The sequence below is a fragment of the Molothrus ater genome, chromosome 3 (genome assembly GCF_012460135.2).
Source record: "Molothrus ater isolate BHLD 08-10-18 breed brown headed cowbird chromosome 3, BPBGC_Mater_1.1, whole genome shotgun sequence".
Classification (NCBI taxonomy): domain Eukaryota; kingdom Metazoa; phylum Chordata; class Aves; order Passeriformes; family Icteridae; genus Molothrus; species Molothrus ater.
The window spans coordinates 30,567,948-30,581,815 of record NC_050480.2 but is presented as its reverse complement, the minus strand read 5'-3'; the positions used below and the strand labels follow the sequence as shown (position 1 = coordinate 30,581,815).

Below are 13,868 nucleotides of genomic sequence, written 5' to 3'. Positions count from 1 at the left end.
CCTTGGCTGTACATCCAGAGAAGCTGAGAAATGGATGGACCATGAAGGACCAATTCCTAAGGTAAGCACATATGGGAAGCATCTTCCAGGATGTTCCTACTTCGTAGTAAGAGGGTTAAAGATTTGAGATTTCAGTTTGGACTTTAGGTTTTTGGAGGGACTTCACACACTGAAGACAAGTAGAAGGTCTTTGTAAGCTTCTGCAAAGCTTTGTGGACTGTTTCCCATGAAAGCAAGCTTAAATGCTTCATAGCTTAACAAGCTAAGTACTTGCAAAATGGGCGATCCATACCCAAGTCCAATGTGCAGGAAAAGCTGGACACCCCACTGCCCACAGTTCTCCTCTCTGTGGAGACTACAAAGTACCATGGGGCAGCATGGGTGACAGGCAAGACTGAAGGTTTACCTGTGGCCGGGGGTGTCCTGTGACCAGGCACTGCAGGACCAGCGTGTCCCCCTCCCGAATTGTGTAAACGCGTTCACTGATGTTGTCTTCCTTCACCACGCATGCTTGCCCAGCATGGATGATTTGGGCCTGAGCAGGAGCTGTAGAAAGGAAAGAAGAGGTAAGGATGGAAATGAGCAGTAGCCCATTTCCTAATGCCCACTGCCCAGGGTGGCTTCCCCCACCTCATAAGCCACTGAGGGGAAGAGCCAGGAAGTTCTGGGAATGAATCATGGAGCTCTTAGGAGATATATTATTAAGCAATTTTCCCCATTTCCTGAGTGACTGATATCAACTACTATTTTAAAACCATTGGTTCTGTAGGGATGAGCAGCTCTAGACACTGAAAAGCAGAATATGGCACTTTTTTGGGGCGGACCCTCCTGCATAGGTTGAAGACTAAAAATGTCCTGCTGTTGTCTCTCCCAGAAAGGAGTATGTGCAAGCAGCTATAGCAGGGACCTGGTCAAATCACAACTGCTCCATGCCTGTCTAAAATAAGCCTGATTACTATGATTTACCTTGCAGGGGGCTGGGATAACTACTGAGCAGAGTAAGAAAGGGCCCTGAAGCTCTGTACAGCTATTAGCACATATCCCTAGAACAGGCATAGCAAACACTGCAGGAAAAACAAGTCTTTCCCATATTAAATAGCAGCCTGTCTCAGCCCTGAGCCAGAGGAAACAGCCTCTGCAAGACCAGAGGACCCATAATCTGTAGAGATTTCTCCACCTACGGCTGCTAATGGAGACCAATTACTGCCAGTCCAGGCAGGAAAATGGGTGAAGACCAGTGCAGTGGAAAAGTACATAGAGAGAAAGTTCCCAAAACAAAATTATAAAACGCCCAACGACCCCAAACAGCACCTACATCCCACAACAGCCATGACGAGAAGCAGGAAGAGATGAACTCTAGTAGAACAGGATTTTATAAAGAAAAAAGCCTCAGCTCTGAAATTCTGAGCAAACAGCCTTTGGCTCCCTACACCAAAGCGTTTGTGTGATCAGAGAAGTGGCTGAGCTGCATTGAAGGTGACAGCACAGCCCAGCCGCACACCTGCGCTTGTTTGAGGGGGAAAGTCCAGTTGCACTTCAAGGTACAGAGAAACCCACAAACATGTCTAAGAGCTGGTGTCTCACTGACAGTCCCCTGGGATACTTACCCAGCTTGCAAGAATGCTTTCAGGTGACTCTGGAGTCACAGCTCTAGCTCCCATTAGTGGAATACAACAAAAATGAACAAACCAAGAGGAGATGATCAAAGGGTTTAAAGCAATGAGCCTTAGAGAGCCTTCCCAAGCTAGAATAAATTTTGCACAACCTGTTAAAGCCAAACCAAGCACCCACTTTTTCCTGAAGGTTAGTTGAGCTTCAAAGACTGCCTTTTTAAAAATTATTTTCACTCCCTTGGCAAGACCAAAATGCTCTAGACCGAAACACCTGGGCAAGAGAAGTGCTCAGGTATTTGCTGGTTTAATCCACCAGCAGTACAGACAGCAGGACAGGCTGGGCTCAGGCAGTGGAGAAGATCTGCCTTTGAGATCAGCCTTTATAAACTGGTGTCACCACAATGCAATGACCAAGCTGCAGGGACACAAGAGTAGACACAGGGCAAGTGGGAAACTGCCCCTGCTGCTGGGGCTTTACAGCCTGCCATGACCATCCAATATCCAGGCAGCAGCACTGCACATACAGCAAGCTAATCTCTCATTTTCCATCTTTCCAGCATGGTGGCACTTTTAAAAAATTATTATTACTCTCCAAATTGTTGACAAACAGAAGCAACATGTCCATTTGAAGAATACAATGGCACAGACATGGCCAAATCCCTCAGCCTCTACTGTCCTCCCCTTCTGCAGGCCTCCCAAGATGCCTGCCATCACTCAGGCATCATGGAATGCCAAAACTGACTGTTAAAACTTCACTGATACAACTGAGCAGATGAGTGACCTTCCCCCGCCTGGATGGCAGAGTCCTGTTGAACCCAGGAGAAAGCACAAACCTGAATATGTGCTTACACACAAACATGTGTGGACATACATGCAGACAAGTAAATACATTAATTAAAATAGTGATTTATCAGGAAAATACATCATGAATGCTTCTCAAGCCAACAGTCACGGGGAGGAATTCAGAAGCCTACATAACCTTTGCTAATACACCTTAATCCAAATGACAGCCTCTTGTGCTGTTTGAGCCCTCAGATCAGTTTTCTGCAGATCTGCCATAACACCTTTAGCCCCACTGTACAGCAGAGCACTCCTTACAGGGCTGAGACACAGGCTGTGATGCTGATTGATCTCTGCTGATTAAAAGAGAGACTGTCCCTTCCAATTCTATGCCAGGTTCCCCTAACCCCCAAACTGTGCTGCCTGCATTTCAGCAGGGTCCTGGCACTCTGAAGCAGCAAAGCTCTGGTAAGCCCTCTTGACAGCCTCTGGGCTGCATTTGCCAGCTGGTGGCTCTATTCTCCCTTTGCAAACCTTGCTGTAAAAACTGATTTCCAGACACCCCATGCACAATCGGAATATTTATCTGCAGCTCTAGCTCCCAGTTGCTCTTAAATTGCTTTGCTGTATCCCATATGGTATACAAAGTAAGCATTGCAACTTACACTCTTCCCTTTGTCTATTCCACTTCCATTATTTCATCTGTGTTGTGTAACCCTTTTCTACCACTTGTCCAGAGGCTCTTCCACATGGGGAACTTCCACAACAAAATGATTAGGTAGAGTGAACAGGATTAGAAGGCTTTTGTGCAACTATTCTGTGCCAATATGCCTTGGTGTGATTTGCTGGCGTATCCCTGAGTTTGAGAGGAACATTATTTAAACTAATCTTTGTAAGGCACTAGACTACAACAAAACAACAGCCCTGGGGATAAGCCATGGGTCATAATTTGGTCCTCTTCTCCCAAATTCTCCCTGGATACACTGAGCTGTAATGAAGCTGACAAACAAGGCTATACACATCTGGCTTTGTTTGCAGGTGTCTGAACTTCCTTGTGTCACCATCCCTAATACCTTTCAGCTAAATCATTGGAAAGGGATCACCTCAAGGGAACCTTCACTGCTTCAGCTGAAACATTTCTCCGGCAATAACAGCACCAGGTCCTCAGCAGAACAACCACCATTTTGTCATATCTTAAACCCCATGTGAACCCAGATCTCTCAAAAGGGAACTCAGAAAGCTTGGGGTTGCCTTGGAAAGAAAAGCACTCAGGTAGATGGCACAGGAGCCTGAGACACTGGTTTGGTCATAACTTGACATTAGTAGGTGGGGACTGAGCAATGAACAAACCGAGCTCTTTGGGGACTGCATTAAGATGGAACTCAGGAGAGTCTCTGTTCCAAGCTCAGCCTGCCACAGCACACAAAGCCTGGGAAAGTCACCTCATGCTGTATTACAGATGGGCAGAGAGACTGCAAGGATTAATTGCACTTTTAATGTGCTTGCATAGAAAGAATACAATATTGTTTGACATCATCCCACGTCTCCTGGGGGATTCCAGCATGAAGACAGCTTGCACACTGCCAGCACAACAGGATGGCAGGACCATGCCTGTCAGAGGAACAGCTCCACAGAAGGCCCTTAGGAAGTCAAAGAAAGGCTGGAGATGAAGGAGTAACCACAGCCATTCTCAATGGAGAGCCTTCAGCCATTGAACAGAGACAACCTCCCCTGTTGAGTCCTTCTGGGGCAGAATCCCTGGCCTCAGGCCAGCCAACCACAAAGCAGAGGTCCAAGGAAGACCTCTGACAGACTCTATGGGGGAAGAAGGGACAGATTATTCCCAGAAATTTTGTGGGACAGAGATATCATCACTTTTATTCAGCCTTCAGGTAAGAGATCAACTTAGAGAAGGTTCTCAATACAAAGTCCTCCAGAGAAACTAGGCCAGCCACATATTGAGTGTCAGATGTTTTAGAAGGGGAAAAAAATCAGGCTGTGAACATGCAGCATTAGGCTCTTGCTCAGAAAATGGCTGGACTGTAATGCATTTGGCCTCTGCATCTAGATTTCCTACTATGCTTTCACTTGATATATTTACACATTAAAACAAAAGGAAATTGAAGTGGATAAAATAACTTTATTCCCAGTGCAGTGTACTGTACAATGTTATTATTACCATAACCTCGAAATTTTATGAGACTCTTGGTGCTTAGAGGTTGCTAATACCATGAAAATGTAGAAAATGAGAGAGAAATGGTCTTTTGGAGAGGACTGAGTCATCTGTATTTGGTTTACAGGTCTATCCATCCATCTTATTGAACCTCAGATCTCATCGGGAAAATGACAACGATGAGAGCTCCTTCACAGAGAGGATGGTGAGTGACAGATACTGCACTGACACTCCCTCAGTCACTGTCAGCACCCACAGGGGCAGCTGCTCCCCATTGTGCAGCACAGCACCTACTGCACTTCTCTGCTGCCTTCCCAGCTCTCCAAAAGCAGCCACCATGCTTGACTCTGTCCCACCACTACCCCTGCCATCTGCACGTCCTGCTGACTGCCTCAAGGATGGAGAGCATTTATCTCCAAAGCTGCTGGGCCAATACCTGCAGCTGGATGCACAGGGGCACTGAATCCATTCATCCTTCTCCAGGCTGGGGAGAGAGGGAAGCTGCACCTAGAGCTTTCCTCTTCCTCAGCCTGAATCTACCAGCCTGCTTTGCAAGGCAAGAAATGATCTTCCCTGCACCTGGTGCAGATACCATTCAGCCTCTTCTGCACATAGCCTAGGCAAAGGAGCCAGGGTCCTTTCCCTTCCTGTTCACAAGCTCCCCGGCCTCACACTGCTTAGTTACACTCAAACGAGGAGGGCATCAGCTGCTAATCTGCAGCTTAAACCTCTCAAGAGCCTGTCTGTCTCCTTTCCTCACCTTTTCCATCCTAAGCAAGTGGCATATAACAGATGCATCTTGAAAGGAGTTCCCAGAAATGGGGAAACTCACGCTGTTTATAGACCACGGTGGGGTTGAATAAGCATTTCACTAAGGAAATCCACATGTGGAATTTCTTGCTGAAGAGCCACTGACAGTGACTGCCTCTCCAGGAACTGCCCTGCAGCACTGTTAGCTACAGACCATGGCACAGCACCCCAGGGGCAGCTCAGGCCTGGAAGTTGCTGCTGGAGGTAATGTTTTATCCCTTCTGCTCAGCAATGCCCGCATCTGCCTGGATAGCAGGGGCACACAGGCATGGACAGCTATGAGGAAGGGGTTGTGACCCCTCAGCAGAGCACAAGGGAAAGCCAACACATGCCTAAAGGGAAGAGATGAGCTGGCAACACTTGGCAGCAGCAAGGAAGGTCTCATACAAAGCGAAGGGTCTGCAGGGGCAGCATCCTGATGGCCAGACCAAACACCCTGCTCCAGGAAGGGATGGAAACTGCCTTGATGTGTGCTCCAGCACTGCTCTGCTGGTCTCATTGATTGCTCCACTAGGGATGAAGACCACAGGCTTTGCTGAAACTTTAGACAAAACAAATTAACCAGGCCAGATCCAGCCCACAATGCAGGGCATGATATTGATGGGCCATTTGAAAAGGAGAATTCACTCCAGCTTGAGGACAATTATGGAAATAATAATACACAATCAGTGTCCATTAACACTGTCAGCAGGACTGTGGATCAATATTGTATTAATGGCTGAAGAAAAACCAGCCATAGCCATCAGTCAGCAGTTAGGACCAGCACAAGAGCAGAGGGAGGGAGGCAGCAGTGGGTGGGTGTAATCGAGCTCAGGCGTTGGATGTCTTTGTGCAGCCTGCCCAGGGGAGCCCACTTTCCAAACCAAGGGCCACCACCATCTTCCAAACACATTCCCTGGCACTTGCTCCTTTTCCTCACCCCAGCTCCTCACAGCCTCTTTGCCCAGTGAAATGCAAAGGGAGCCCAGTTCCTGCAGGGAACTTTCCCCATGGGAGGTGCTTTGTACAGTTCAGTCTGCTTAAACCCCAACCTTTAACACAAGACCAGGCTGGTCCCGAGCACATAGAGAGGCAATGCAGAAGGCCCAGGGACAGGAAAGGATCAAAGCACATCCAGAGTCCTGGGTCTCCTCACATTCCTTGGACTTCTGTCTCGTCCAAGCTCTTCCTGTTGACTCTTCCAATGTCATGTGCTGCCTGGGCAGCTCTGTGCTACCACAGGACTGTTCTAAACCAAAAGACACCAGGAAGCCCTCCCTGCCTACTGACACTAAGGGGTACAACCCCAAACAAGGCAGATCTCCACTGAAGCTCCTTGCCTCTCACACCCCAATGCTTTCACCACAGCCCAAACCACATATGCTCAAAAAAAGAAAAAAATCTGCTTACTGTACACCCAGCCTAAACTTGCCACAGGAAACACATCATATTTCAGTAGCAAAATGTGACTGACTCCTTTGGTGTTTGTACACTGATCGTGATTTAAAAAAAAACCATAAATTCACCCACAAAAAACACACATCCACTCACAAGATATGCAAAGAACCATGTCTAACCCCACACAACACTTCACAGCTACTCTTGAGCAAGAAGAAAAAAATAAAATTTTCAATGAGAAGTGCACAGAGAAATGACAGAAGTGTGGAAAGTAATCACAGAGCACAAAACATGGCTACTTGAAATAGCATGGGATTTTTTTAACTTGGAAGAGACCAAGACTATGTCTTTATATCTCTGTCTGATTGCGTCTCCAGAAACCAAGTTTCTTTTTGTAAAACTCAACCAGATCATTTCTACAGCCTTAAAATAACTTTTTGCTTAATCAATGTCACTTCCTTGAAGCATCTCTATAATTTTGTTTATTTTAGAAAAATGACAGCAAGAAAATCATGTGAGATGTCATGAATAGAAGGTACACCCCCCAGCGACTGCAACACCTGCTCCTGAGACCATTGTTCAACTTTAAACAGGATTATGTGCTTTACTAAAGTATCAGTTACCAGATCATCACTGATCACCTCAATCCCCAACTCCACTGCCTGCAGCAGCTCACTAGCTTTCCTAGATGTTCCCAAAACATTCTTATTTTCCTTATATTCTAAAATATGGGTCCACCTAAATGCAAGAGTGCTAAGTAGAAGAGCAAAATTGATCAGCAGCTTTTTTTTATAAGAATCAAGTGACAGAGGTTACACACACAGAGTATTATAGTGGCATAAACTGTACATTGCTGCCTAACTCTTGTGCCTGAGTGGAATTTCTGTAGACAATTCAATGCCAGCAATATGAAGTAGCTTGTCTTCAAATCTTTAGGGGCTCCGGATACAGTGGCAGTCAGAGCCTGCACCTCAGCAACACTGTCCTGGAAGATTCCAGCTTTGGTTGGGAAATTAAAAAAGCATTCCCATCTCATAATGGCCCTAAAAGAGAGTTTATCATCTCTCCCAACCCACTTCCTGCTGTGTCAGTTACAGAGCCTGACATGTATCTCTAAATCCTGGTGCAAAACCCAATGAGCCACAGAGCCACACTGGGTGAGGTGAGGCTGCCAAGCTGATTGCTCAAAATGTTGCACATGTTCTTTTCTGGTTGCCACTTAAATCTCCTGAGCATTCATTTTAGGGGAAAATACAAATCAGGCAAGCAGCCTGGGGGTGAAATCCTCTAATCTAGAAGATGTAGACCACTCACAGAATTACTTGTTTGTCAGCTGGTAAAATACCCAAAAATGAAACAGTCCAGTCAGAGCAAAAAGGGCTACAAAGAGAGGAACTCAACTGGGCATGGGTAGCACAGACCCTTGTTTATCTGACCCCTGTGCTGCAGGAACAGGTGAGTACTGCAGGACAGGTGAGCACCAGGCTCCTTGGTAGGTTTGATCATTTGTCTCCTTTATGTGAGCTCACACCAGGTCCGCAGTCCCCTGAACCAATCTCCAGCTGCCCCATGTACCCACCACCCTCAATGGGCAATGAACAGCTTCAGGCATCCAGAAGGAATGCAGACCCTCTGGCCTTTGGTTTTAGCTTTCACTGCACCCATCCCCAGGGGCCTCCAAGTAGCCAGCTCACCAGAGAGCCAAGGCTAGCTCAGATGGAGATGCAACTCACACTTCTGCTCCCCCTTTTCTGCCTCTCTGTCACAGCATGCAGAGGCCACTGAAGCTGCATATCCCCACTCAGACAGGAAAAATTCCTTTCAGAGCCATGCTGCAGCTTGCCAGCACTGGTAGCAACGTCCAACAGATGATGTCCCCACCATCTGCTGCTAATAACTTGTGCAGGCAAATGGGCTTTGTTTGAATGATCCCAAGAGCTTTACCCTCTCTCCCCTGAATTCAAGATCAGCTCATTTCTGAAGCACCACTGGTGCTGCTTCTTCTGCTTTTTCTCCCTTTTTATACTTTGAACCCCTTTGGTACAACAAAACTCTTCAACAAAGAGGTCCATGTGCACAAATCTTTAAACCAGAGTACTTTGAAACTCATCTGTTGTTTCATTTGACATAGGACATAAAAGGAGAGCACAACACAGACAGTCCTTCAAAACAGGGAAAAAAAGTCAATTTGCTAATCACCTGTCAACTAGATTAGAAGCAAAGGTGCATGAACTCCAATCAATGAATAACTACAGGCTCCTTTTCATATCAAAACCAGAAAAAATATCAGATGTCAGCTGTTGTTCCTGAATCATGAAAAATAAGGCAAAGCAGAGGTAGTGGCTTCAAACTGCATTCCCCAGCTAGTGGGACACAGGGAGAATGCTCCAGACTCTGCTGGTGACGACTCCACCAGAGTCACACCCACATGCTAAAACCCACTCTGGAAACACAGGAAGAGAAACAAATTCAAGCTCCAGCTATACTAAAAAAAAAAAAACCAACCAAACAAACATAACAGAAGAAATAGAAGAAAACCCAAACCCGTATACAATCAAAGTACAGTATCAGAAATTGTGTAAGAATAGGATAATTTCCACACAAAACCAGCTGATGCTGTTCAAAATGCTAAACCCTGAGGTGCAAATTCTTCAGTGCTGAGGTGGAAACTGGAGGCTGGTGGGCAAGAGAAGGACTGGCAGAGAAGAGCTCTCAGAGGAGAGAACTTCTCTTTACGTGGAGAGCCAAAGGGGATGATGTATGCTCAGGGCTGCTAGCCCCAGAGAGGGGCAGACATGGGGCAGCAAAGCAAAGCACTGACTACTCTCCCAAAGACCTCCCTTTGTATGTGACCAAAGCAGATCCACCACTGCCAGGAGAGTTACTGCAGAGGCACAGAGCTCTGTGCAGACCACAAAGCCCAGCTGTGAAGCTGGGTAAATATTCAAGCACTGAATCAATGCTAAATCTTCATCTGTCACAGCTCCACTGCTTCCAGGGCCCCATCCACACAGCTCAGAGTGAGCTGGGGATGTGAGAGCAATCATGCCATGATGGCAGTGCAAACATTCCCTTCACACAGGAGAGGAAAGATTCAACAAATGTCCATGTTTACCTACTGCTATCCCCATCTTCCACGGAAAGCAAAAGGCTATTTCAACTGTGAAACAGAGGGCAGGAGCAGGGGGGAGAGGAGAATGAGAGCAGGAGAAAGTGGCAAGAGGCACAAGAAAAAGCCACTGGAATAAAATTCCACTGAAAGCCATTTTAGAACAAAACATAAAAAGAGATGGAAGTACAAATGCTACCCCCTTAATTCCACTGCCTAAAGCCCAATTTTACTACTGAAAAAGGGCAGGCAGCAGACACTTGTCTGTTTCCAAATCTCTAGGAACAGTGGTGCCCATCCCACATACACCCCAGGTCCCCTGCAGCAAAGTCACCTCCCAGGGATCAAATCACAAGATCAGCTCTCAGCTCCAAGCCACTGGGTGGGACAGGACAGGCAGCCATGGCACCAACCCCAGCACAAGCACTCACTGGCAAACCTGGCAGAGATGCCCAGGACCATGGGCACCACAGAGACTTGGCACCCCTCTGCTGGGTACCCATCTGCTCCCAGCAAGATCAAGGATTGGAGAGGCTGCTGATGATGCATGGAGGCTGCTTGTGACACAGCCCCTCAGTGGGGAGAAGCCTGTGTGCTTGAATGAGCTCCAGTGCAGGTCCTCACAAAACACAGAACTTTTTATCACCCAGGCAGTGCTGTGAAGCGGGGAAGGGCTGCTATTGCCCTCTGCCATCCTTGGGCAGGAGCCTAAAGCACAGCCAGGGATCAATCCATACCTAATTCCAGTCTACAATGCAAAGGCCAAGCTCCACCCGAAAGGAAAGGGAGAGAGCATCAAAAGCAAATGCCAGGAAATTGTCAACAGAACCGAGGCAACAGAGGCTGAGTGACACCCCTGGAAATCAAGCCAAGTAATGTTTTATCTTGACAGCATCTTTTATGTCCCTGCAGTGGCTTTGGTGAGCAGTCCTAGAAAGTCCCTGGTACTTTCCCTCTGGAGAACCAATACTTAACAACCACAAACTGGCAGACAGGCGAGCAATTCCCTCTGGTTCCGATAAGAGGAGCTGACATCTCTCTAGCCCCAGCCACCTCCATTGCTTTATTCTCTTTGTTTATTGATCCTTTTATGCACATAATGCAAATTGACATTTAATAATTCAGCCGAGTTAATGGTGCTTAAATATTAAAAGGCTTTTCTCTTTTAATTAGCTGTAACAAAATAGGCAACAAAGGAGTGCTAGATAGATGCCATTTAAAATACTCTTGTCCAAATTCCTTGGCATTTTTCTAGGGATGGAAAAGAATAGTTCAACGGAAATTTTGCACAAGTCTCCTACTCTCACCAGGAAGGTAACTAACACACAGAACCATTTCCAGAAGCTTTGATTCATAGGGCATATTAATCTCTGTCAACTCTTTGTTTTCTCTGCCTTCTCCTCTTCTCCCAGTAAAGACAGAGGGGAGTGGAAGGAGGGGCACAGGGTAGAATGAAAATCCTTGCCCATAAGAAGTGCCAGGACCCATGTGAAATGTTGAAGCCTTCTTATTGCAAGACCTGTATCCAGGTGAAAACAGAGCTAAAAGGTAGCAGTGCACAAAGCTATTTGAAGAGTTACAAACAGCGCGGAAATCTTGCAATTATTCCCCGGGGCAGGAATAGCTTATTCAGAAAATTAATTGAATATTACTCTGGTAAAAAAAATTAGAAAAATCCCATATATAGCAGGGTAAGGGAGCACTCATTTCTCTTCTGCTCATTATGCGAAAGGTTCAGAATAAGAGGGAAAATACATGGTATCTTTAAACCTCAGTTCCATCTCAGCTGGAGCCGATGGCAGTAATACATCTTAGTCATAATGTTGCTGGTGTGAATCACCATCGCTGAAAAGACTTGTTGTTATTTGGAATGTTTTAGCTGTGCATACCTCCTCTCTGAATTAGTGCTCACTTGAAGTCCTCAATTGGTTTGAGTTTGGGATAATGATTTCCCACCTAACCCAGAGGAGAACCACAGAGTCAGAATAATTAGATATAGAAACTGTTAATAACTTAGTTTAATTACAACCTATTTTCTTCAAATTTAGCCTAGACATAAGATTTCAGTGAATTCTAATTACATGCCATGTTTGAAGAGCCTGTGTTATTATATTATTAATTCCAGACAAAGAAACAGACTGACAAACACTACATTCCTTACTGAGGATACTTAAAAAAATTAATCTTAATTCAAGTCAATTAATATATTGACTTGCAAATTCTGTGCAAATTCATTCTTTGACAGAGGGCTACACATTGTAAATCTGTAGAAGGAAAGCTGCATTTTTCACACATAACAAAAATATCAAATTCCCAGTTTATGTGCAAAATTGAGTTTATCCTTACCACCAGATCTGCTAGGGGCATTTCCACAAAACACTGAGTCACTGTTCTGAAGCTGCCAGGCAGGACATCATGTCAAAGGCTATCCTCATATGCAGGGGCACCCAAGGACTTCAGGATTACAGGAGAGGGCAGAGCACTGGTCCTTCTGTCCAGAAGTGACAGGGGTGTGCAAGACACACAGCCTTGTTCACACCCAGCATCTCCCTGCACACAGGAGAGGGCAGCGCTGCACATCTGAGACCCAGCCCATTAGACTTTTAGCACTGACTTTAAAGTGGTGAAATTAAGCTGCAGGAACTGCTACTTTATCTCCCCTTGCACACAAAATCTAGAAGAAGGTCTTTTACAGCCCTCTTGGACTCTGGTTACCCCCTGCCCATCATTTTGGCAGAACATGGGGAGCCACACCTTGCCTCTGTAAGGTTCTGCACGGGGAACATTTTCCATCACTCCACATCCACCACATGCAGCTCATGCACTGAAATATTCTTGACACTGTAACAAGAGTTTGCATTGTTTCCCTTTAACAGACTATCCATCTACTCCTCTCCAGCTGTGCAGCACATCTGGCTCACTGCCTCTCCTGGGCAGGCACTCCTTATTCCAGTTTTCCATTTATAGTTGCTCAGGAGGCTTAGGAGGTGATAAGGGAGCAAATGCCCAGTGGACAAGTGGCATTTCCAGGCATTTTCAGAGGTGATAAAACACAAGTTCACTTGCAGCCTCTTTAGTTCTGAGCTGCCACTTCTGGCCCTGTGTAGTTGTCAGGACCCAAAGAATGCAGTTAACTTGTCTCAGAGCACTGTCAAAGAAGGAAGTTTCCTTAGGATAAACCACCACAAGTGGCTAACAGGAAACTGGAGAGTGTTAATTTCAGGCCTGCATGGATCTGAAAGGTTTGGAATTGTCACAAAGGACAAAATTCCACCATGCATACTGGAGTGAAAGTGCAGATGGCAACACATGAAGACGCCAGGCCTGGTAAGGTGGATCTCGGTAGCCTATCCAGACAAAAATTCCCATCATGGCAAACTGTGAGAAAAGGAAGCAGCTGCTTACAGACATGCCATCCCAAGTTGTGGGAGTGGCACATACATCTCTTGGATATCTGTCACCTGGACTGCACAGAAGTGGTACATCCAGAACCTGGGGACTCCCATCACAGAAAAGACCAGCAGGAACTCACGTGGTGGTGACTACACTGTGTCTGTATCTCTCTGACACCCTCCCTCTCCCCACCCCTTCCTATATCTCTCTCTACCTCACCTTTACTGTTAAATAAAATCTGTACTATTGACTTTGGCATATAGTCTCCTTTGCAACTTAATTTGGGCAGAGGCATCTTCTAATAAATAGAAGTTAACATTATACTGGTGTATCATAGCATTATTTTCATGTGAGAAGTGGGATAATAACAGTTGTCTCCCTTCCACCTGCAGCTACTCCCAGTGAGATGGGGCCACACATTGGATATACTTGTGATTAATTAACTGGAACTACTGTGATTAACTAACACACTACTGGAAGTTCATCTCAAATGGGATGAACTTTGGGTTATGACTATAAAGAGCTCTCCTCAACCACAAGTGCCAGATGTTGGCCTCAGGAGCATCCCCCAAACCCTGCAAAATAAGGATAACTCTGGCAATGCCACATCCTG

General features: G+C 46.0%; 1 protein-coding gene across 1 annotated transcript in view; it reads right to left on the bottom strand.

The window, feature by feature from the left end:
• Nucleotides 1-13,868, bottom strand: part of MDGA1 (MAM domain containing glycosylphosphatidylinositol anchor 1) — a 148,375-nt gene that overhangs the window by 100,535 nt on the left and 33,972 nt on the right. The window contains exon 3 of the mRNA XM_036380252.2: nt 407-546. Coding sequence (XP_036236145.1) covers nt 407-546 — 140 coding nt within the window. The remainder of the gene's footprint in view (nt 1-406; nt 547-13,868) is intronic.